The sequence below is a fragment of the Lepus europaeus genome, chromosome X (assembly GCF_033115175.1).
Source record: "Lepus europaeus isolate LE1 chromosome X, mLepTim1.pri, whole genome shotgun sequence".
NCBI classification, from domain to species: domain Eukaryota; kingdom Metazoa; phylum Chordata; class Mammalia; order Lagomorpha; family Leporidae; genus Lepus; species Lepus europaeus.
Genome location: NC_084850.1, coordinates 62,888,014 through 62,912,876, shown reverse-complemented (window position 1 = coordinate 62,912,876; position 24,863 = coordinate 62,888,014). Strand labels below are relative to the sequence as shown.

The 24,863-nt window shown below is 40.0% G+C and overlaps 1 protein-coding gene across 1 annotated transcript in view; it reads left to right on the top strand.

The window, feature by feature from the left end:
* CYSLTR1 (cysteinyl leukotriene receptor 1) overlaps window positions 1-22,684 on the top strand; it is a 45,476-nt gene extending 22,792 nt beyond the window's left edge. Inside the window, exons 2-3 of the mRNA XM_062183396.1 lie at window positions 12,309-12,393; window positions 20,260-22,684. Of these exons, the coding sequence (XP_062039380.1) occupies window positions 20,287-21,309 (1,023 nt within the window). The 5' untranslated portion in view covers window positions 12,309-12,393; window positions 20,260-20,286 and the 3' untranslated portion in view covers window positions 21,310-22,684. The remainder of the gene's footprint in view (window positions 1-12,308; window positions 12,394-20,259) is intronic.
* The last annotated feature ends 2,179 nt before the right edge of the window (window positions 22,685-24,863 follow it).

Here is a 24,863-nt window from a genome sequence, read left to right as displayed (position 1 = left end):
AATGTTAAACTGATTATTTTTTACATCCTATCTTCTATCAGATAGTCTGTTATCTGTCTTCTGTAACCCTGGTATCACTTCTACCATAATACAAAAAGTCAATCATCCATGTTACCCTCTAATCTTCCATATTAACAGCATCACCTATTGACTTCTTAGCATTTTTTCCTAATTCACTGAATATTTTGACATTTGGCTGAGTCTTCCTTTCTATCCTGAATCCTGATATTGGTAAACTTCATCTTTCATGTGATTAACTAACCCAGTAAAATTACTTCAAATGTTCTTGACCACCTGATCTTGAATAATACCCATTTACATTGCACCTTGGTTACTTATTCCATGGCTATACTTGGGGCCTTCTTTATCATCAGAGAACTGAAATTTTAAATTTCAGTATATCACACTCTGACCACAGCTGCTACACTTTCAGTTCTCTCATTTCCCTATAACCACAACACCATTTTTTACATTTCAGTGAAAATCAAGTCCTTTGGTCCTTCCCTTTTTTCTCCAATCTATTAAACTTCTCTTTTAACCATTCTTTTGATAGCATTCTTAACTTCCTTACCCAACTGTTCTTCCATAATACTTGCTCTATGACCCCAGCCATAGATCAATTTAAGCATTCACATTTCTCTCCTACACTTAGGGTGCTTGCTGAGCACTGGAGTAAATCACACAATCATGAAGACTGGGACGTTTAAAAATCCATACTCTCAAATTTCCATTAGCCTTTTAGTCCCTTCTTGGTAATATTCCTCTCCAGTTCCTCAGGGCCACTATTCAAATCTTCATCCTCTTCAGAAGAGCTGAACCACACTGCAGCTCTCTTAATCTCAGAAGAAAACATTCTCTCTTACTTCATCAAGGAAATCAGGAATCTCGGGGATGAGCAACCTCTATCTTTGTCACTATGGTTCCCCTTTCTCTTACATGTCAATATTCTTCTTACACTCTGCATCCCTTAATAGCTCTGCATTTCCAAGAGGATAAACTCAAATGATCTGAAATGGCATACATGACCCTTTATGATCCAGTTCCTATATTTCTTTTCAACCTAAAACATCCCATACTATAATCACACACCAGACACAAATATACATACATGCATATACATAAACCTTTTGCCTTACATTTCAGCCATTTAAAACTGTTCTTTAAATATGCCATGCCTTGCTCATTCTATTTGCCTCCCTGGCCCACAATTCTCCTCTCCATCTGCCCTAGCCTTCTACCTTTCATGAAGCCTTTTCTTTTTTTTTAACTTTTATTTAGTAAATATAAATTTCCAAAGTACAGTTTATGGATTACAATGGCTTTCCCCCCCATAATTTCCCTCCCACCCGCACCCCTCCCATCTCCCACTCCCTCTCCCCTTCCATTCACATCAAGATTCATTTTCAATTATCTTTATATACAGACGATCAATTTAGTATATACTAAGTAAAGATTTCATCAGTTTGCACCCACACAGAAACACAAAGTGTAAAATACTGTTTCAGTACTAGTTATAGCAATACTTCACATTGGACAACACATTAAGGACAGATCCCACATGAGGAGTAAGTGCACAGTGACTCCTGTTGTTGACTTAACAATTTGACACTCTTGTTTATGGCATCAGTAATCTCCCTAGGCTCTAGTCATGAGTTGCCAAGGCTATGGAAGCCTTTTGAGTTCGCCAACTTCGATCTTATTCAGACAGGGTCATAGTCAAAGTGGAAGTTCTCTCCGCCCTTCAGAAAAAAGGTACCTCCTTCTTTGATGGCCCTGTTCTTTCCACTGTGATCTCACTCGTAGAGATCTTTCATTTAGGTTTTTTTTTTGTTTGTTTGTTTGTTTGTTTGCCAGAGTGTCTTGGCTTTCCATGCCTAAAATACTCTCATGGGCTCTTGAGCCAGATCCGACTGCCTTAAGGGCTGATTCTGAGGCCAGAGTACTATTTAGGACATCTGCCATTCTGTGAGTCTGCTGTGTATCCCGTCATGAAGCCTTTTCTAATAATACACTAATTATTTCCACTCTCTGTATCAATTATGTACTTCCATTGAAATAGCCAGCTGTAATGATGCAATGCATGTTAAAATGTCTGTGTTTCGAATTATTCTTAGGTGTCTAAACCCAACTGAAAATTGATCCCTGTTAAAAATAAGAGTGGGAATAAGAGAGGGAGGAGATGTACAGTTCAGCACATGCTAGCTCAGACTTACCCCTAAGGGTAAAACTGGAAACTTGCCATGGGACTCCAAATCCCATTAAGTTGACAGGTACCAATGCCATCTTCTAGCTACAGTGATCAGCTTAAGTTCATAACTGATCATAAAGATAGGATTAAGTATCAAAGGGCTCACATAAATAAGACTAGTACCACAGGCACCTCGGCTCAATAGGCTAATCCTCCACCTAGCGGCGCCTGCACACCAGGTTCTAGTTCCAGTCGGGGCGCCGGATTCTGTTCCAGTTGCCCCTCTTCCAGGCCAGCTCTCTGCTATGGCCCAGGAGTGCAGTGGAGGATGGCCCAAGTGCTTGGGCCCTGCACCCCATGGGAGACCATGATAAGCACCTGGCTCCTGCCTTTGGATCAGCACGGTGTGCCAGCTGCAGCACGCTGGCCGTGGTGGCCATTGGAGGGTGAACCAATGGCAAAGGAAGACCTTTCTCTCTGTCTCTCTCTCTCACTGTCCACTCTGCCTGTTTAAAAAAAAAATAAGACTAGTGTCTGCTAATACTAACTGATAGAATTAAAAAGGAGAGAACGATCCAACATGGGAAGTGGGATACACAGCAGACTCATAGAATGCCAGATGTCCTAAACAGCACTCTGTCTCAGAATCAGCCCTTAAGGCATTCAGATCTGGCTAAAAAGTCCATGAAAGTTTCTCAGGCATGGAAAGCCGAGACGCTGTGGAAAAAAAAAAAAAATGACCTAAATGAAAGATTTCTGTGAGTGAGATCTCGGTGGAAAGAAGGGGCCATCAAAGAAGGAGATTCCTTTCTCTGAAAGGAGGAGAGAACTTCCACTTTGACTATGGCCTTGTCTAAATAAGATTGGGGTTTGTGAACTCAGGAGGCTTCCATAGCCTTGGCAGCTCATGACAAGAGCCTCGGGTGATTACTGATGTCATAAATAAGAGTGTCAATTGTTAGATCAACAACGGAGTCAATGTGCACTTGCTCCCTATGTAGGACCTCTGTCCTTAATGTGTTGTACTATGCGAATTAACGGTATGACTAGTACTCAAACAGTACTTTATACTTTGTGTGTCTGGGTGGGTGCAAACTGTTGAAATCTTTACTTAGCATAGAGTTGATCTTCTGTATATAAAGATAATCAAAAATGAATCTTAATGAATAATGGGATGGGAGAGGGAATAGGAGGTGGGATGGGAGTTGGGGTGGGAGGGTGGTTATGGAGGGAAGAACCACTATAATCCAAAAGTTGTACTTTTGAAATTTATATTATATAAATAAAAGTAAAAAAAGTGCTTCCCTCTAGTAGATTTTATATAGATTTAAGTAAATATATATAAACACATATAAAATGGTTTTATAAAAAATAATAAAATTTTATATTAAAAAATTTGTATAAAATGATAAAAATATATATTAAAAATATATATAATGTTATCTAAGCAGGGCTTGGTCTTGTTTTCCAAAGACATAGAACAGAAATGACATGCTAAGAGGTTCCCTTGGGGCCGGTGCCATGGCTCACTAGGCTAATCCTCCGCCTGCGGCGCCAGCATCCCAGGTTCCAGTCCCGATCAGGGCGCTGGATTCTGTCCCGGTTGCTTCTCTTCCAGTCCAGCTCTCTGCTATGGCCCAGGAGTGCAGTGGAGGATGGCCCAAGTCCTTGGGCCCTGCACCCGCATGGGAGACCAGGAGAAGCACCTGGCTCCTGGCTTCGGATATCGGCGCAGCATGCCAGCCAGAACGTACCGGCCATAGCGGCCACTTGGGGGTGAATCGGCGGAAAAGGGAAGACCTTTCTCTCTGTCTCTCTCTGTCTCTGTCTCTCTCTCTCTCTCACTGTCTAACTCTGCCTGTCCAAAAAAAAAAAAATGTTCCCTTGGGACCGGCATTGTAGCATAGCAGGTAAAGCTACTACTTGCAATGTCGCCATCCTATATGGGCACCGGTTTGAGTCCTGGCTGCTCCACTTCCAATCCAACTTCCTGCTAATGTGTGTAGAAAAGCATCAGAAAATGGCCAAATCCTCGAGTCCCTGCACCCACATAGGAGACCCAATAGAAACTCCTGTCTCCTGTCTTTGGTCTTGCCCAGCTCTGGCCATTGTGGCCATTTGGGGAATAAACCAACAAATGGAAGATACCTCTCTGTTTCTCCCTTTCTCTCTCTGTAACTTGGCTTTCAAATAAATAAAACTTAAAAAAAGAGGTTCCCTTAATGTAACTAGTGTATCACAGTAGAACATAGGACAGTAATGTTTTTATGTAGGAGGTAATATGACATTGTCTTACAGGTGGTTAAAATTACATCTGGTAATGATGACAATAAAGGGCATTTCATAGATGGAAACATGACCTGGGCAAAGGAAAAGAAACCAAAGGAGGGATGGAGCTAATCATGGAGTCATATTTTATAGCAAACAATGGAGAGGTGAGTCTATAAAGTTAGGATGGAATATTATTACAGTCTTGAATAGTTGTCTGAGTTCAATTAATAGGTCACTGGAGACTTTTGAGAGGGAAATGATATGATTAGAACTGTGCTTTAAGAAAATTAAATCTGCATAAGTGATAAGAATAGATTGAACAGAAGAGAAAGATGGAAGTTTAAAAGAAAATTGCCATTTCTAATATTGAGTGAAAAGTATTCCCAGGTTATAATAAAAAAGCTAACAAAGAAGTGGATCAATCTTAGGCATTTGTGCAGTCCTCTATACATCACTTTATTCAACTGCTATGATTTGGACAAGTATACAAATTTCTCATAGGTCAGTGTTTATTGAAAGGCCCTGTGGAATCTGAAACTTAAATACTGGTGTAGTGAAAATAGCACTGAACTATGAGTCAGGCATCCTGGTTCTGCTGCTGTACATTACTTTCAGCAATCATTTTATCTTTCTGGGTCATGAGGGAGTGGGTTTGAGCATATGTTCTCTAAACATATTTTCAGGGTTAACATTTTGTAAAACTAAGTCATTCAATCCCAGAGAGTTCTATAGTGACTACTGGTAGCTTCGTTCTACTAAGAAGCTATGTTTGAGAATTGTTTTTATTATCCTAACATATACTTCCTTTTACTGACTTGTTTACAGTGCCTTGGTTCATCTTACAGTTGTGTGTAAATATAACTTTTATTTTTTCATATGACTCAGTCTATGATCATGTTTGGTCTCAAATCTTTATAAAGGCCTAAACACTAGGACACTGATAAATCACTCTTTGTCCTTTCATTTCTTATTCTAAAGAGTGCCCAGGTAGCCCAGCTAGAATTTTTCAAAGAATTAAATACATCTTAGAGAAGTGTTTGATATTATGCTGATAAATTTACAGTATGGAATGGGCATTTAGCTCAGAAGTTAAGTGACCTCTTGGGATGCCTGTATCCCATATTGTAGTGAATAGTTTGAGTCTTGGCTCCTGTGCTTCTGATCCAACTTCCTGCTAATGTTTAGCCTAGGGAAGCAGTAGATGATGGCTCAATATCTGGGTCCCTGCCACTCATGTGGAAGACCTGAATGGAGTTCCAGGGTCACAGCTTTGGCTTGGCCCAATTCCAGCTCTTGTGGCTATTTGAGGAGTGAATCAGAAGATGGAAGATCGATCTCTCTCTCTCCTGTGTGTGTGTGTGTGTGTGTCAGGAAAAGGAACTTATTTGTTTGGGTTATTAAGGTCCCAAAGAACCAAAATGGTCCACATTAGCGAAGAGATATACTTTCCTAGGGATCAAAGCCTGTTAAAACTTTACAGTGTAGATTGTAGGCATCAGTTAAGATATGGATGGATGGATCACTAGTCCTGGAATCCTGAAGCCGTATGATCAAGCAGGATAGGCACCTCATAAAAGAGAAGATTAAAAACTAAGAAAGATGACTTTAGGAGTTTGTCTCTTAAAAGACCTAAAGAATGTTGGTTCTTCTGATAGAACAAGAGATGCCATGACTTGTAAAACAAAAGGGGTACCACAAAAAAGGACTTGTGAACACTGACAAATGGGGCAACTTTAAATCACAAAGTTATCACTTAGCTTATAAACTACTGTCAGATCTAGAACTACTGTATTGCCTTCAGAGGGCCTGGTCAAGCCTATATCCTGAATACAGCTGATATATTAAAAGAAGAATTGAAATTTTTCCTCAGATTCAAATATCTTGTATTACAAAACAATGAAGATCTCACAGAAGGGAATTGATTTGCCCAAGAAATATTAATCATCCATCAGAGCCTATGATATGATCCAAACCTTCTGCCTACTAGTTCTACAAATTTTCTATCATGCTCATATTTTTTCATGCAATTATTCCCTCTAATTTGGATAAAACATCACCAACATGATAAAGAAAATGGGTTATTCAAAATTGATTTACAATCTTTAAAATGCACTGTAATATGTACAGCAGGAAAAACAAAAAGAATAGGACTTGTTTATTGCCCTTCAGTCTGGTGAAGTGGGGTGGGAATATATGTTGAAGTTTAAGTTGAACAACCACAGAGATGACCACGACAAAGTGATAAATAAAACTTGTCAAAAAAAGTACAAACAAAATACTGCAGTAGTGTAAAGGAAAGAAAAAACAAAATAATTTTAAAAGCAACAAATTGGAAGGCCTAAAATGAATGGATAAATTCCGGGACACATATAACTTATCAAAGTTTAAGCATGAAGATAAAAAAAAGCTTAAACAGATCAACAATGAGTAATGAGATTGAGTCAGTAATAAAAAGTCTCCCAACAAAGAATAACCCATAAAGAAATTGATTCATTGGTAAATTCTACTACACATTTAAAGAACTAATACCAATTCTTAAACTATTCCAAAGACTTGGAAGGGAGGGAAATCTTCCAAATTCATTGGAAGTCATCATTACCCTGATACAAAAACCAGAGAACAACACAGCAGAAAAAGAAAAATAGAGATCAATATCCCTGATGAACATAAATGCAAAAATTCCCAACAAAATACTAGCAACTCGGGCAGGTGCACTGGCTCACTTGGTAAATCATCCGCCTGTGGTGCCGGATCCCATATGGGCGCCAGGTTCTAGTCCCAGTTGCACCTCTTCCAGTCCAGCTCTCTGCTGTGGCCCAGGAAGGCAGTGGAGGATGGCCCAAGTGCTTGGGCCCCTGCACCCTCATGGGAGACCAGGAGGAAGCACCTGGCTCCTGGCTTCGGATTGGCGTAGCTCCGGCCATAGCGGCCATTTTGGGAGTGAACCAACGGAAGGAAGACCTTTCTCTCTGTCTCTCTCTCTCTCTCTCACTGTCTGTAATTCTGTCAAATTAAAAAAAAAATACTAGCAACTCAAATTCAACAATACATCAAGAAGATGAGATACTATGATCAAGTGGGACTTATCCTAAGGATTAAAGGATGGTTCAACATATGCAATTCAAAAGCATATATATCACATCTACAGAATGAAAAGGAAAAATAATGTGACCATCTCAACAGATGCAGAAAAGCACTGGATAAAATTACTTTCACAATAAAACTTCTGAACAAATCAGATATAGAAGAAATATACTTCAAAATAATAAAGGCTATATGTGGTAAAAAACAATCCAACATCATATTTAGTGCAAAACAGCAGAATCCCTTTAAGATCTAGAGCAAGATAAGGATGCCTCTTTTCATGACCTTAATACAATACAGTAATAAAAGTCCTAGAGCAATTATACAAGAGTAAGAAAAGGCATACAAATAGAAAGAGAAGTCAAATTAACCATGTTTGCAGATTACATGACTCTGTATGTAGGAAAACCTAAAGACTATACCAAAAGACCTAAGAACTGCCAAACAGATTTAGTAAAGTTGCAAGATACCAATTAAATAATAAAAAAAAGCCAGGAGCATGTTTAAACACCAATGACAAACTTGTTAAAGAAATCATGAAGTCATTCCATTTAAAATATCTACCAAAAAATTCTACCAAGGAAATGAAAGACCTCACAAAGAAAATTACAAAACACTTAAGAAACTGAAGAGGGGCTGGTGCTGTGGCATATCAGGTAAAACTGCCACCTACAGTGCTGGCATCCCATATGGGTGCCAGTTCGAATCTCGGCTGCTCCATTTCCAATCCAGCTCTCTGCTATGGCCTGGGGAAGCAGTAGAGGATGGCCCAAGTCCTTAGGCTCCTGCACCCTTGTCAGAGACCCAGAAGAAGCTCCTGGCTCCTGGCTTCGGATCAGCCTAGCTACAGCTGTTGTGACCATTTGGGGAGTGAACCGGCAAATAGAAAATATCTTTGTCTCTCTCTCTCTCTCTCTCTCTCTCTCTCTCTCTCTCTCTCTCCACCCCCCCGCCTCTGCCTCTGCATCTCTGTAACTCTGCCTTTCAAATAAATAAATAAATCTTAAAAAAAGAAAGAAACTGAAACTGAAGGAGGTATACAAAGAAGGAAGGATGTCCACGTTCATGCATTGGAAGAATTAATATTGTTAAAATGTCCATACTACCCAAAGCAATTTACAACTTCAATGAAATTCCTATTAAAATAACAATGTCACTCTTCACAGAAATGGAAAATAAATTCTTAAATTCCTATATAACCAAGAAGATGTCAAATGGTAAAAGGAAGTTTTAATAAAAGAAGAAAGCAGAAGGCACCACAATAACTGATCTCAATACATACAAAGCTATAGTAAACAAGACAGCATAATTCTAAGTGTTATATAGATGATATGGATAGGATTAAGTGTTAAAGTGATAATATAAATAGGATCAAGTGTTTTATCAATCATATAAATAGGAATAAGTGTTTGGTAGTAATAATAGAATTTAAAAGGAGTGAATGCTCCAACATGGGAAGTAGTCCATACAGCAGATTCATAGAATAACAATCACCTTAAGCAGAACTCTGACCTCAGAATCAACCCTTAAGACATTCTGGTTTGGCTGAAAAGCCCAGGGGAGTATAATTCAAGCATGGAAAGCCAAGATATTGTGGCAAAAATGTTCTACATGAAAGACCTCTGTGGGCGAGACCCCAGTGGAAAGAAATGACCAACAAAGAAGGATGCACTGGGGCCAGTGCCATGGCACACTAGGTTAATCTTCTGCCTGCGGTGCCAGCATCCCATATGGGCAACTGGTTATAGTCCCAGTTCTCGTCTTCCAGTCCAGCTCTCTTCTGTGGCCTGGGACAGCAGTGGAGGATGGCCCAAGTGCTTGGGCCCTGCACCCACATGGGAGACCAGGAAGAAACTCTTGGCTCCTGGCTTTGGATCAGCATAGCTCCGGCCGTTGCGGCCATTTGGGAGGTGAACCAATGTAAGGAAGACCTTTCTTTCTCTCTCTCTCTCACTGCCTGTAAACTCACCTTGTCAAATAAATTTTAAAAAGAGAAATATGTACCTCCCTCTGAAGGGAGGAGAGAGCTTCCACTTTGCCTATGGCCTTGTCCAAATACTGACGAGTTTGTGGATTCAAAAGACTTCTATAGCTTAGGCAGCTCATGTCAAGAGCCTTGGGTGATCACTGATATAATACATAAGAGTATTAATTGTTAAATAAACAACAGGAGTCACTGTGCACTAACTTCCCATGCAGGACCTCTGTCCTCAAAGGGTCGGAATTATGAGACTTAATAGTAAAACTTGTTCTCAAAGAATTACTTCATTTTGGTGTATTAAGTGGATGGTATTGTTATGTTACATAAATTATAGTTATGTCTAAATGCTCATAAAAGATGCATCATTCTTGGGTTCTTCTTTAAAGCTAATAAAGTTTCTTAAAAAAAAAAAAAGCAAAATTACCATCAAGATGCAATGACTTTCAACAACCCTTGTCTGGACTGCTGAGGAACAGATTTTGTTCTTGGCTTTTTTTAAGTTTTTTGTTTTTAGTTTTGTTTCTTTTTCCTTTTTTTCCTCATGCAAAGTGCTGAACTCTTTACCTAGAACAGAGTTAATCTTCTGTGTATAAGGTTAGAAGAAAATAGATCTTAGTAAAAACAGGACTGGGAATGGGAGAGGGAGGGGGAGGAGGAGGAGGAGGGCAGGTACAGGGGGAAGAATTACTATGTTCCTAAAGTTGTATTTATGAAATGCATAAAAATAAACAATTTTTTTTAATTTTAAAAAAAAGACCGCATAGTACCAGCATACAATTGTCACAGACCAATGGAATGGAATAGAGAACTCAGAAATAAATTTTTGCACCTACAGCTAACTAACTCTCAACAAAAGCATGACAAACATACATTAAAGAAAGAGAATTTCTTCACTAAGTAATATTATGAAAACTGGATATCCATATGTGGAAGAATGAAGCTAGATCTCTACCTCTAATCCTATACAAAAATCAATTCGGGGCCAGCATTGTAGCACAGCAGGTTAAGCAGCCACCTGTGGTGCCAGCATCCCATATGGGTGCCAGTTTGTGTCCCAGCTGCTCCACTTCCAATTCAGCTCTCTGCTAATGCATCTGGGAAAGCAGCAGAAGACGGCCCAATTCCTTGCTCTCCTGCCATCCATGTGAGAGACCCAGATGGCATTCCAGGCTCCTGGCTGCAGCCTGGTCATTGTGGCCATTTGGGGAATGAACCAATGGATGGAAGATCTCTCTCTCTCTCTCTCTCTCTCTCTCTCTCTCTCTCTCTCTCTCTCTGCCTTTCAAGTAAATAAATAAATCTTTTGTGTGTGTGTGTGTGTGTGTTTTTGACAGGCAGAGTGGACAGTGAGAGAGAGAGATAGAGAGAAAGGTTTTCCTTTGCCGTTGGTTCACCCTCTAATGGCCGCCGCGGTAGGCGCGCTGCTGCCGGCGCACCGCACTGATCCGATGGCAGGAGCCAGGTGCTTCTCCTGGTCTCCCATGGGGTGCAGGGCCCAAGCACTTGGACCATCCTCCACTGCACACCCTGGCCACAGCAGAGAGCTGGCCTGGAAGAGGGGCAACTGGGACAGGATCGGTGCCCCAACCGGGACTAGAACCCAGGGTGCCGGCGCCGCAAGGCAGAGGATTAGCCTATTGAGCCGCGGCGCCGGCCAATAAATAAATCTTTAAATAAAAAAGGTTTTTTTACTTTATTTAAAGATTTATTTATTTATTTGAAAGGCAGAGTTACAGAGAGGCAGAGGCAGAGAGAAAAGAATGTGCAATATGGGAAGCTGGCATTTAGTTTAACAGTTAAGACACCCACATTCCACATCAAATGACTGGATTCAAATCTCAGCTCTAACTCTTGAATCTAGTTTTCTGCCAATGCAGACCCTGGGAGACAGGAGTGTGGCACACATAATTGAGTTCCTATCTCCCATATGGATGACCTGCATTGCAATTCTGGCTCCTGGCTTTGACCCTCATCCAGGTCTGACTATTGCAGTCATTTGGCAAAACAAACCAGTGAGGAGGATCTCTCTCACTCGCTCACTTGCCCTGTTGCTCTCTCACTCTCACTCTGTCCATCTCAAATAATAAATAAAAATTTAAAAACAAAAACAATATTATATACACATACACAAAGGAACACAAGGACTTGGGCCATTAGCTTTCCCACTGCTTTCTCCGCTGCTGGATCTCCACTTTTCTTCACTGCTTTCCCAGGCCATTAGCAGGGAGCTGTGTCAGAAATACATCATCCAGGACACAAACCAGTGGCCATATGGGATGCCAGCATTGTAGGCAATGCCTTAATCTGCTATGCCACTGACCCCCTAGTTCATAATCTTTTAAGTCATGAATCCTTCAAGAAAAACTGTTCCAAAACCATCCACACAAAGATACTTGGTATTTTTAATGTTCTAATTCTTATTCTTAGCAAACTATATCCTTGAATATGAACTTCCAAATTATTTCTCCTTTGAATTTTATAACAAGCTTCTTAGAAGGTAAAATAGGGGAAATACTATGGTTTCATAAAATAGGGATGCTTTACAATGCTGTATTCATCTTTAGATACAGCAGTAAATACTTGAACTAGCCATGGCCTTTATCCCAAGTTTCTCCCTTGAAATGTATAAAAGGTTGGATGGAAAAGAAGGAGGTGTAGAATCTCTCAGTAAAGCTTTGATGCCCCATCACACACTCTGGATCACTCTTTAAGACAGAGAAGTTCCCATGACCCTCTGAATTTCTATTCAGTTTGCTAACTTCCTTTTCAATCTTTTGATTTCAGTTTGGGCTTCCTCTAATATTACAGCATAAGGAGCATTAACCATCATAAGGAACATTTTTGAAGAGTACTTCAGTGCCACAAAGAGGTATGGCTCCATTTTCAAGATGAACCTTATATTTTCAACTTGCAACTACTTTAACAAAGTTACTCCATCACCTGAAGTAAAATTAAATCAACTTAATTTATGTTTATTGCTACCTTTTTTTATTTGACAGCTACAGTTAGACAGCGAGAGAAAGAGAGACAGAAAGGACTTCCTTCTGTTGGTTCACTCCCAAAATGGCCACTACGGCTAGAGCTACACAGATCCAAAGCCAGGAGCCAAGTGCTTCCTCCTGGTCTCCCATGAGGGTGCAGGGGCCCAAACACTTGAGCCATCCTCCACTGCCTTCCCAGGCCACAGCAGAGAGCTGGACTGAAAGAGGAGCAACCAGGACTAGAACCTGGCGCCCATATGGGATGCCGACGCCACAGGTGGAGGATTAACCAATTGAGCCACTGCACCTGCCCCTATTTTAACCTTTTATTGATCAATTAGTGACCCACTTGTTTTGCACTAAGATAGTTTTCACTATACTGTATGAATATTGTAACCTCTCCACTCCTTGAGTTATCACTCCTCTCTCCCACCAGACGACAAGCTGCTTAACTGCAGAGATGAGTTTTTAGGGATCATAGCTTTCCAAAGGAACTTTCTGTACCCATCTAGTTGCAGTCATATTATTGGAGGATCACAATAAATCCTATATTAATGAATTAAATACTGTTTCAGACAAGTAAAGCCATCATTGATGAAATGAATGGCTTGTACTAAATGATCTAAACTCCTCTAGAATTCATTTCTGGTTAGAAAGTTTTACAATATTCTTTTTATGGCCTACTATAAGTCACTGATTTGATTTCGTTGTAAATAAACATTTGAATTTAAATATCAGAATTTATAGAAAAGCTTATCTTGGTCTTCTATAAAGGCTGGGAAGTTTAGAAATGGGACAGAGATCATCTGTTTCTTTGTTTGTTTTATTGTTACTTACCAATTTTGTTTGGCATCTTTAATTCAAAAATCTGAGAATTTCAAGTTTCTTTATAACATGTACCAGACAAATAAATGATTACTTTGTCAACAATATGAGTGTTTTTTAACCTTACAGATTTAATACTTTCCTTAGTACTTTAGAAAGCAACTTCACAGTAACTTCAGGCTCTGAGACTGGAAAGATTTTAAATTATATTGGAATGGGATGATTCCAAAAGGATTTACATGATAAATGATACCTTCCAAAGCCCAACTTGCTCTGTCATTCATTTACTTATTCACTGAACAGTCATTGAGCATTTATGTGGCCCTCTATGGGATACTTTCTTATATATCAATCAGATCATCAAGGAGGGAACATAACACATTTGTACAAATACTTGATTTCCAAAATAGGATTAAAGTCCCCTAGAAATTCAACAAAGAAATTGCTTTGAATGTAGGGTAGGAGAAAGCTTAATCAAGAAGATGTAATTTGGGCTGAAAGGTGTTATTGCATACGTGTAGATGGAGGAAAGCACATTTCTTGTAGAAGAAATATCATGAGAAAAAGATAACAAGGTAATAAAACTTCTGGCACATGTGTCTGGTATAGTAAAACAGTTGTTTCCTTTAACTACAGTGTTTGCAAAGAAGAGAAGTGAAAGATAAATTGCAGCCTAACTGTAGGGAGCCTTAAGGTTTAAAGATCACACCAAGAAGTCCATATTTTATCCCAAAGGCACTCAGGAATCATTGAAGGTTTTTTTCTGGCAGGGGGTGGGTGGAGAGGAATATTTAACAACATGAGAAAAATTTATGAAATATTATAAATAAAGAAGTAAAAAAACAGGGGCTGGCACTGTGGTGTAGCGAGTAAAGCTGCTACCTACAGTGCCAGCCTCCCATTTGGGTGCCGGTTCTTGTCCTAGCTGCTCCACTTCTGATCCAGCTCTCTGCTGTGGTCTGGGAAAGCAGTAGAAGATAGCTCAAGTTCTTGGACCCCTGTACCCACATGGGAGACCCATAAGAAGCTCCTGGCTCCTGGCTCAGATCGGCTCAGCTCTGGCCCTTGTGGCTATTTGGGGAGTGAACCAGTAGATGGAAGACTTTCTCTCTCTCTCTCTCTCTCTCTCTCTCTCTCTCTCTCTCTCTCTCTTGTTCTGCCTCCCTGTAACTCTGTCTTTCAAATAAATAAATAAATATTTTTTAAAAAGAATTAAAAACCAGATTACAAAATGGTAAATACAGCATGATGAAAATTAGATAAAAACACATAGAGATATTTACATGTACACACATAATATACACATGGCAAAGATAAGCACCAGAATGTTTTTTTTTCCCCATAGCTGTCTTTATTGGGGTCTATGTCCAATAGATGGATCAAGTCTCTTCCCTGCCCGCCCGCCCTCCTACCTCTGCCAGGCTGCCTGCTCAGACCTCCAGTTTTGCAGTTTTCAAAAACACTTTTGTAAACAGGCACCCGGAAGCAACCAGAATCCCGAGGAAACACAGGGAAGCACACATTTGTCACGATTGTGTTGCAAGCACCATAATTAAAGCTTTGTGTCCTAGCTAGGTCAGATTCATCATCTGGTCTTTCATTCAGGACTTTGAACTTGAGCTTTACAAAGTGCTGAGGAAGTAGCTGAAGTGCAGAAGGCAGGCAGCAATTCGAGTTTCAATCTGGTCTCCCGGATGAGAGGCCTGGGCTACATCACACCCACTCACGATGAAGCCACGCCCCCACCCCCAGCCGGCCACACAGGAAGCAGCGCCACCCCGGGGACCCAGTCATATTACCCAGATCCCGGCAACACCTTGCCACTCAGCCTCTCCAGGGTGACGTGGCACATTCAGTGCCTGTGTGTGTGTGGCAGGGGCGCTTGGGAGCACTTTAACCACCCAGCACACCCAACCGGCCCCCATGCCGGCCACTTCCTCTGCAGCCATCACCAAGAATGAGCAGCAGCAGTAACTGTTTGATGCTGATGGAGGATCGGCAGTTTCTCAATTACACATCAGATGGGAGTTAGAACACCTTCTGGAACCACTGCTGTTTCTGCTGCTGCAGGCCACTGGGCCCAACACCTGCACCTTATGGGCAGATTTCTGTAGGCTACATTAATCGGTGTGCAATTTCTAAGTCCAAAATATTTTATCAGGGCAGGCACTCTGGCATAGTAGGTTAAGCCTCTGCCCGCGGCGCCAGCCTCCCACATGGGTGCCGGTTTCCGTCCCGGCTGCTCCTCCTCCGATCCAGCTCTCTGTTATGGCCTGAGAAAGCAATAGAAAATGGCCCAAGTGCTTGAGTCCCTGTACCCACGTGGGAGACCCGGAAGAAGCTCCCGGCTCCCGGCTTCAGATCAGCCCAGCTCTGGCTATTGCAGCCATTTAGGGAGTGAACCAGCAGATGGAAGACCCCCCTCTGTGTCTGTAACTCTACCTCTCAAGTAAATAAATAAAATCTTAAAAAAAAAAAAGGGTCCTGGGCGGACCTCTGCCGGGGCTGCTGAGTGGTACAGCCAGGGAAGGAAAGGTAGCCACTGGCAGAGGCTGTGGAGACTGGAAAAGAGAGAGCAGGGGATCTGGAGTCAGGTGCACCTGGTTCAAACCCTGTCTTCTCCAATTTCTGGCTGGGTGGATTTAGTCTGATCTAAGTCTCCCCATCTATGCCATGGAAGCAATATTGTGGCCTTACCTTATAGAGTAGTGGCAATGAAAGCAAATACAAACTCAGCACAGCCCCTGTACATAAGAAAGGCTCGATAAATGTTAGTAATGATTCTATGAGTGGCCTTGAATCTATTCAGAGAGTGAAACTGGGGCAGAGGGAGCACAAAGCCCTGAGTGTCCTGTACCTTGGAGCCTAGTGTGAGACAGGCAGTCACCAGGCCCACATTCTGCGCAGGCTCTGCCACAGCTGCCCGGGTGAACTTGGGCAAGTTCAAGGGAGGCTTTGGCTTTTGCAGCCTCTGTGGTAAGAGGCTGGGAGACAGAAAGGGCTTGGACCAGAGATTTAGTTTTAACCAAGGGGAGGGACTGAATAAGTAGCTCTCCAGGTTTCCTCATTTTTACCTTCTTTCCCTTCTGGTCTTAACCCCAGCAGAATTCTGGATAAAAAATAATCTCAAGTAGAAACCCAGTAGGTGACACCAACACAGCCAGTGTGCCGACGGAGTCCAGGCTTCCACCATTTAGAGTCACTGGGAAAACCCATGGACCGAGTGATGCCCCAAGTCTGCATTCCAGAAATTCACTAAGCCTTGGACCAGACCTCTTCAACATGCTGGAAGCCATCATGTGCTGTCTGTACCCCAAGTGTGCACGTGTAGTGGGGTGAACCCAGGAAAGTCAGGGACTCCCTGGAGTGGGCATGGGGGACGCCCAGGGGTTCCCCCTGTACAGAGGACTGGAAATGAACTGCTGTGAAGGTGGTAATGAGCTAAAGGTAGATGCATTCTTCCTGCTGGCTTCCTATTTTAAGATTATTTATTTTATTATTTGAAAGGCAGAGTTAGAAAGAGAAGGAGGGTAGGAGGGAGAGAGAGAAAGAGAGAGAGAGAGAGATCTTCCATCTGCTAGTTCACTCCCCAAATGTGGCCAACACTCAGGGATGTGCCAGGCTGAAGCCAAGAGCCTGGAACTCCAACCGGGTCTCCCACATAGCTGGAAGGGCCCCGAATACTGTGCACATTAGCAGGGAGCTGGATTGGAGGTGGAGCAGCCGGGACTGGAACCGGCGCCCACGTGGGATCCAGCATTGCAGGCAGTGGCTTTACCTGCTACGCCACAGTGCCAGCGCCCTTGCCAGCTTTGACACGGCATCTCTCTGTGAGTCCCTCGTGGGTCTAGTAACAGTCTTCAGGACGTTCTTCATTGAATTTGAATCAATCTTGACACGATCGAGTCCATGAAATGGTTTTCCCACCAGTGTGTCTTGCCGAATTCTGGTGGAGGAGTTGTCTCTTGCCTCAGCCTCACCAAGTTACTCTCCCGCGTTCAGTTCCTCCCACTTCGTCATAGCAGTGCCCTTCCCGCCGAGTCCCTTGGCGCCTCCAGGGTCGGCCGCGTGTGGCTCAGGTCTGGTAGCAAAGCACTCTAGCTTTCGAACAGGCAGAGCAGGCCTGCATCTGAGCTCCCCAGGCCCGATCTATCAGCTCCAGGAGAGGAGGATAGCAGTGAGACCACGGCTGTGAGGGAAGCGGAGTGAGCGAGCCCAGGCAGGCTGCAGGGAGCCGGGTGGTCAGCAGATTCTGGCCTCTGGTAGGGGCGCCTCAGACACAACACCACAGCTGTGCGAGGGCGGGGCCCCTTGTCAGAAGTGCATCTTTGGGGCAAGGCATTTGGCACAGGGGTTAAGTAGGCCCTTGCAGCAGCCCCATGCCATACAGTGTCTGGGTTTGAGTCACTCCCGCACTCCTGATTCCAAGCACCAGAATGTTATCAGTACTTAGCTTTCTCTAGATTATGAGTTTATAGATGGCTTTTATAATAGCATAATAAAAACAGTATAATATATTTTTAAAAGAGGAGACAACAAAACATTTTTTTTTCCAATAAGGCTGACTGGATACCCTATCTGGTCCTTTTATTGAAAAGGGATAGAACAAAGAAAATCCTCTTCTTAGATGATTGCCAAGCTGGTACATATACACAGAAATCTAAAATAAAGTCAAAGTGGAAATCCAGGTAGATAAGCAACTACTAAAATGTCTTTCACTCTGAAGGAAATGCCAAATTCTAATGAATTCAGCTTCATTTTAATAATCATACAAAGTTGATGTAGTCATGTGATGAAGGTTTTAAAGCTACTACATGACATAATCTGAAGCTACAATTAATGTGCGGAAAGTTATTCTGGAGTTTGTCACAAGACAGATTGAGGGCTGATGCTGGTAGGAAGAGCTGTTAGTAATTATCTAATGCCTTTCACGTGTGGTTCTTTGAAAATTAATATGAAGCAGAAGATGAAAGGATGGTTTCCAGGGGCTTGAGAGATGTTCAAATGATGTGAAACTTCAGTTATAAGATGAATAATAAGATGAATACGTTCTGACTATAGTTAATAACAATTTATTGTATACTTGAAATTAGCTATGGAACTAGATCTTAACCGTTCTCACCACACATCAAAAATGGTAAATATGTGAGATGATAGATGTGTTAATTAATTTGACTGTGATACTCATTTCACAATGTACACCTAAATAATCATCACATTGTAAAGTGATTGGGTTAATCATTATCATTTCACAATGTCTATGTATGTCAAGCCATCATGTTGTACATCACATTGTGCCTGCACATCAAGTACATGCAACTTTTGTCATCTGTACCTCAATAAAGCTGGAAAAAGAAAGGTCCATATCAAAAATCTCAACAGCACCATCTAGTGCCTTGCAGAATAATATTGCCCAATTTGGAGAAAACACCCAATAAAGGACTAACAAAAAAGACTGGACTAACTTTAGACAGTGTTCCTTCCTTCCACAACTGCATCTGAGTTCACAGAAACAATAGTGAAAGAGGCAGGTAACTAGAAATAATGCAGAGGTTAAGAATAGTGGTCTCATTTTTCTCTGTGGCCTCAGAACTATTCCTTTTCAGTTTTTTAAATATTATACCAACAGTTCTTGGTAAAAATAATAATAATAATAAACTTATTAAATGAAAGAAAAAATGAAACAACTGGGATAACTAGACTCATAGATAACACATCCTCAACAACAAATGTAATTATTAGCAGCTGTAAACCAGAAAAGTCATATCTCACCTGCAACCACTGCCATAGCTGTTTCTATATCCATGGTACAGGAACAAGATCATTCCACTCTACTGCTGGCAGTTCTTGCATGCTAAAGCAGACTTTCCACCTTATAAACTCCAACCCCTCTCTTACCAGGGAGCAGGAGTCACGTGAAAAGCGAACAAATCAGATTTTCATCAAATATCGTCTGCCATATTACATATTGATGACTTGCTTCCACCTTTATAAATAAGAGGAACATCTCAAAGAACACTAAACAAATCACCACTTCTACATGATCTATTCCTAGGTCTTTATGATCAGAGCTTGTTGACTGCTCTGGTTGATAAAGCTGAATTAGGCTAGACAAGTAACAACTTCTTACTACAGGAGAAATAACTTAAGGTTTTGAGTATAAGTCTAGGAAGAATATAAAAATAAATAGCTACAATTTCCTCACCCAACAAATAAATTAAGTACTTGTACCACATCTTTCCTCCAAACCTCAAATTACAGTATATATTTTAAAAATGGATTTCACCTCTCTGTGAATTTTTTGTCACCATTAAAATAATGATACAGCTTCTAAGATTTCTCTAAATAAAGTCAACCACTGCCTAGATTGAGAACCTCCCACATGGGAGTTTCATTAATAATAAATTAGATTATTTTCCTTAGGTGTAAACAGCACCCTGCAGATCGTATCTACAAGACCCTCTTCTTAAGAGAACCAAGCATTTTCATCCAGATTTTATTCTCTGAAGAATTCAAAGGTCTTAAAATAGGTGATTAGATAAACAGATGATAGAAAAGTCATATATGTGAAACTATTATCTGTAAAGCTTTTCTATAATTGAAAAACAAACTCATTTAAAGTGAAAAATTATGGAAAAGTACCAGGGAAGTATGGCTTTTGCCTAGATATCGAAGGTTAAGAGGAGGCTCATCAGGCAAACATGGATGAAAAAGGAGGCAAAAAAGTTTTCTGGGTGATAGAGGATCCAAACCCTTCTGGAGACAAGATGTGGTTGAATTCCTCCTCATCACCTCAGTAGCCTTGCTTCCTACTGTAGTCAAAAAATATACAGAGTGACTCCATGAAATTCAAAATGTAGTATTCCCTATAATTTATGGTGTGGCAGAAACTCATGAAATGTCTTTTTATATTTCATTATATATTACAGGCTCCAGGAAAAAATTCCTAGAGAAACATGGACGAAGCCGGAAATCTGACAGTATCTTCTGCCAGTAATAACACATGCCATGACACTATTGATGACTTCCGTAATCAAGTGTATTCCACCTTGTACTCTATGATCTCCGTTGTGGGCTTCTTTGGAAATAGCTTTGTGCTCTATGTCCTCATAAAAACATATCATGAGAAATCAGCCTTCCAAGTATACATGATTAACTTAGCAATAGCAGATCTACTTTGTGTGTGCACACTGCCTCTCCGTGTAGTCTATTATGTTCACAAAGGAATTTGGTTCTTTGGTGACTTTTTGTGCCGCCTCAGTACCTATGCCTTGTATGTCAATCTCTATTGCAGCATCTTCTTCATGACAGCCATGAGCTTTTTCCGCTGTGTAGCAATTGTTTTCCCAGTCCAGAATATTAATTTGGTCACACAGAAAAAAGCCAGGTTTGTGTGTTTTGGAATTTGGATTTTTGTAATTTTGAGCAGTTCTCCATTTTTAATGGCCAAATCTTACAAAGATGAGAAAAACAATACAAAGTGCTTTGAGCCTCCTCAGAACAATGAAGCTAAAAAACATGTGATTGTCTTGCATTATGTGTCATTATTTATTGGCTTCATCATTCCTTTTGTTATTATAATTGTTTGTTACACAATGATCATTCTGACCTTACTAAAAAATTCAATGAAGAAAAATTTTTCAAGTCGTAAAAAGGCTATAGGAATGATCATAATTGTTACAACTGCCTTTTTAATCAGCTTCATGCCATATCATATTCAACGCACCATCCACCTTCATTTTTTGCACAATGAAACGAAATCCTGTGATTCTGTCCTCAGAATGCAGAAATCAGTGGTCATAACCTTGTCTCTGGCAGCATCAAATTGTTGCTTTGACCCCCTCCTATATTTCTTTTCAGGGGGGAACTTTAGAAGAAGGCTCTCTACATTTAGAAAGCATTCTTTGTCCAGCATGACTTATGTACCCAAGAAGAAGCCCTCCTTGCCAGAAAAAGGAGAAGAAATATGTAAAGAATAAAATCATCCTCCAGTATAACCTAATGAAGAGTTTTCAAAATAAGTTTCTTTTTTCAAATCATTTATGATAATAAAATTTTCATTAGTAATTTACAAATGCTTACTCTGTGCCTATAAATCTATCTCATTTATGCATCCACAATATCAAGTACTTAAAAGTATTCTAAATATTTAAAAATCAGTCCACAACTAAGAACTAAATGATAAACAGTTTTTTGACCATTCAACAGAAATTTGGGAATATTTGTGTCTTTGCCCTGTAAAACATGAGTCTGAGATCAAGGCTTTCCTTCTCAAATAAAAGCTTTACAAAGGATAAGAACTAGAATTATAAGATATAAAATTAGCAAATAGTTCTTAACCATCCTAACATATCCTTTGCATGCATACCATCAGATGAGAACTAGAGATGACCCAGAAGCTACATAAAATGTACTTCCAGTCTCACCATTTGTTGTACTGTCTATAAAACTAGGGCCATTTATTCCAGAGGAGAACGTACGAGTGCTAAGAAGAAAGTAGTATTTAGCCAAGTAGCTCCAAATGCTGAATCTAGAAACAGGATGATAAACCTATCAGAAGCCAGTTTGTCTCCAATTTTCTTCTCCCCCTGCTCAGACCCTCCAAAATATAGTGGAGTTTTTGTTGTTCGCTTAAGTTCCTATAGGGAATTCTCTCCCTACGCTACATATAATTCTTCCTTAAGAACCCAGACAACTGACACTCTCATATATGAACAAAAGTAATTACAAATTCATGTGAAGAAGAAGAAAAGGTGTTTACTTTTTCACATGCCTGTTACTGTGATGAAAATATTAACTAGAATTGATTTTGGAAGAAAAATTTGAATGTCCACGTTATAAATTCTTTTTTAAGATATGCAAATGTTTATCTATATATGTATAACTGTGTGTAAGAGACTTTGTTATATATATGCATTTATGAGTGAAAGTTAATTATTACATTTATTATTGTTTCTTACTTTTCACTTTTTTATTGGCATCTTGGCAGGAATATCAAGGCTATGTTTACAGTGCTTTGTATATTATAATGGAAGCTTTGTTCTTAAAACAGCAACAACAACTTGCTTATAGCTGAAATACAATATTCATGGGGAAGCTTTTGCTGATGATTTGTCTGTTTCTTAACTTTGCATCTCAAAAGGCTAATTATTTTAAGGGGAATAATGGTGAAGGAAAAGGAAAACTATGTGAGGAGAAGTGATATCTGAATCTGCCATATGTATGTTATTTCTATTTCACTTCTAATGATGCAGTCCCTCAAAAAAAATCACAAAATACAGAGAAACATGACCTCAAACACATAGTAAAGACTGGTGCACATTTATTTTTTTGTTTAATGTACCTGAGACTTGGAAGTACCTACATTTTTACTTTATATGACCTTTCACTTGCCTGAGACAAAGATGAAATACAATATTTATCATAAAGTTTAGGTCTCATTTTTCATTTACTAGACCTTCTACTCTTCAGCAAACAGCATAGTATGCTAAAAAAGCACAATGTTGAAAGATAGAAGACCTATATGCTAACCTGCTCTCTATTACTTAATAATTGTGTTATCTTAAGCAAGTAATAAATTCTGATACTCAGCTTATTCATTTTTAAAGGGAGATAATAATAATTGCCCTGCCTTTCTCGCAGGGCATTTGTGAAACTTAAATGAGACCAGTTATGTTAAAGTCCACCTTAAAAATATATACTTGTAGGGTAGACATCTGGCGCAGCTGTTAAAATGCCACTTGGAACACCCACACCCCATATTGGAATGCTTGGTCACAAGTCCTGGCTCTACTCCCAATTCTAGCTTCCTGATAATGCTGACTCTGGAAGGCAGCAAGTGATGGCTCAAGTCCTTGCCACTCACGTGAGACATGTATTGAGTTCCCAGCTCTTGGCTTCAGCCTGGACTAACCCCAGCTGTTGAAGACATTTGAGGAATGAACCAGCAGATGGTAAATCTCTACCTCTCTGTCTCTCTTCCTTTTCAAACATATAAATAAAATTTTAAATACAATTTTAAAGTATTTAATGATGACCATTACTTAAGTGCATTGAATCATATTTATCACACAGATTCTCAATTGTGAAAGAATTAGAACAAAATATAGGCACATAAAAAGAATTCTGTTGTTTAGCCCTACTTCCAGGCTTTTGCCCTTGTCCTAATTGCCACTGATAGCCCCACTTCCTGCCGTATAGAAGCATACTATAAAACCTTCAATTACCTGTAAGCCTACCATGAATTTGTTCTTCTTTCATGTCTTATATATTTATAATCTATACCACACTGCTTAGCACTCAAATTTTCTCAATTTCTCCATGTGTGCATTAACCCCCAAAGTGAAGTTTTGTAGAATTATCAGTTCCTTGAGGTAAACAATTATATCTCTAAATGGTATTGTTTAACATTTAGTAAACTCTAATTATCTATTACACTATTTTAAGTGCTTTACCTGTATCAATATATTTAATGTTTATACCTTCCCAGCAAGGTAGATATACCATTATTATCCTTGTTTTACTGAATTAAAAACTGAATCATAAATAGGTTAAGTAACTTGCCCAATGTTAGACAGCTAGTAAGCATAAGAACCAGGTTTCAAACCCAGTCAGTCTAATTTATGTCCCATGTTGTTGTTGTTGTTGTTGTTTTTATTAAACTTTTATTTAATGAATATAAATTTCCAAAGTACAGCTTATGGGTTACAATGGCTTCCCCCTCCCAAAACTTCCCTCCCACCCACAACCCTCCCCTTTCCCGCTCCCTCTCCCCTTCCAATCACATCATGATTCATTTTCAATTCTCTTTATATACAGAAGATCAGTTTAGTATATATTAGGTAAAGATTTCAACAGTTTGCCCCCATATAGCAACACAAAGTGAAAAAAAACTGTTGGAGTACTAGTTATAGCATTAAATAACAGTGTACAGCACATTAAAGACAGAGATCTTATATAATATTTTTTTTAAAAATTAATTAATTTTCTATGCCATTTCCAATTTAACACCAGGTTTTTTTTTTTCATTTCCAATTATCTTTATATACAGAAGATCGATTCAGTATATAATTAGTAAAGATCTGATCAGTTTGTACCCACGCAGAAACACAAAGTGTAAAAATACTGTTTCAGTACTAGTTATAGCATCACTGCACATTAGACAACACATTAAGGACAGATCCCACATGGGATGTAAGTACACAGTGACTCCTGTTGCTGATTTAACAATTTGACACTCCTGTTCATGGCGTCAGTAATCTCCCTAGGCTCTAGTCATGAGTTGCCAGGGCTATGGAAGCCTTTAGAGTTCACTGACTTTGATCTTATTCCGATAGGGTCATAGTCAAAGTGGAAGTTCTCTCCTCCCTTCAGAGAAAGGTACCTCCTTCTTTGATGGCCCCGTTCTTTCCATTGGAATCTCACTCTCAGAGATCTTTCATTTAGGTCTTCTTCTTTTTTTTTTTTCTTTTCCATGGTATCTTGGCTTTCCATGCCTACAATACTCTCATGGGCTCTTCAGCCAGATCCGAAT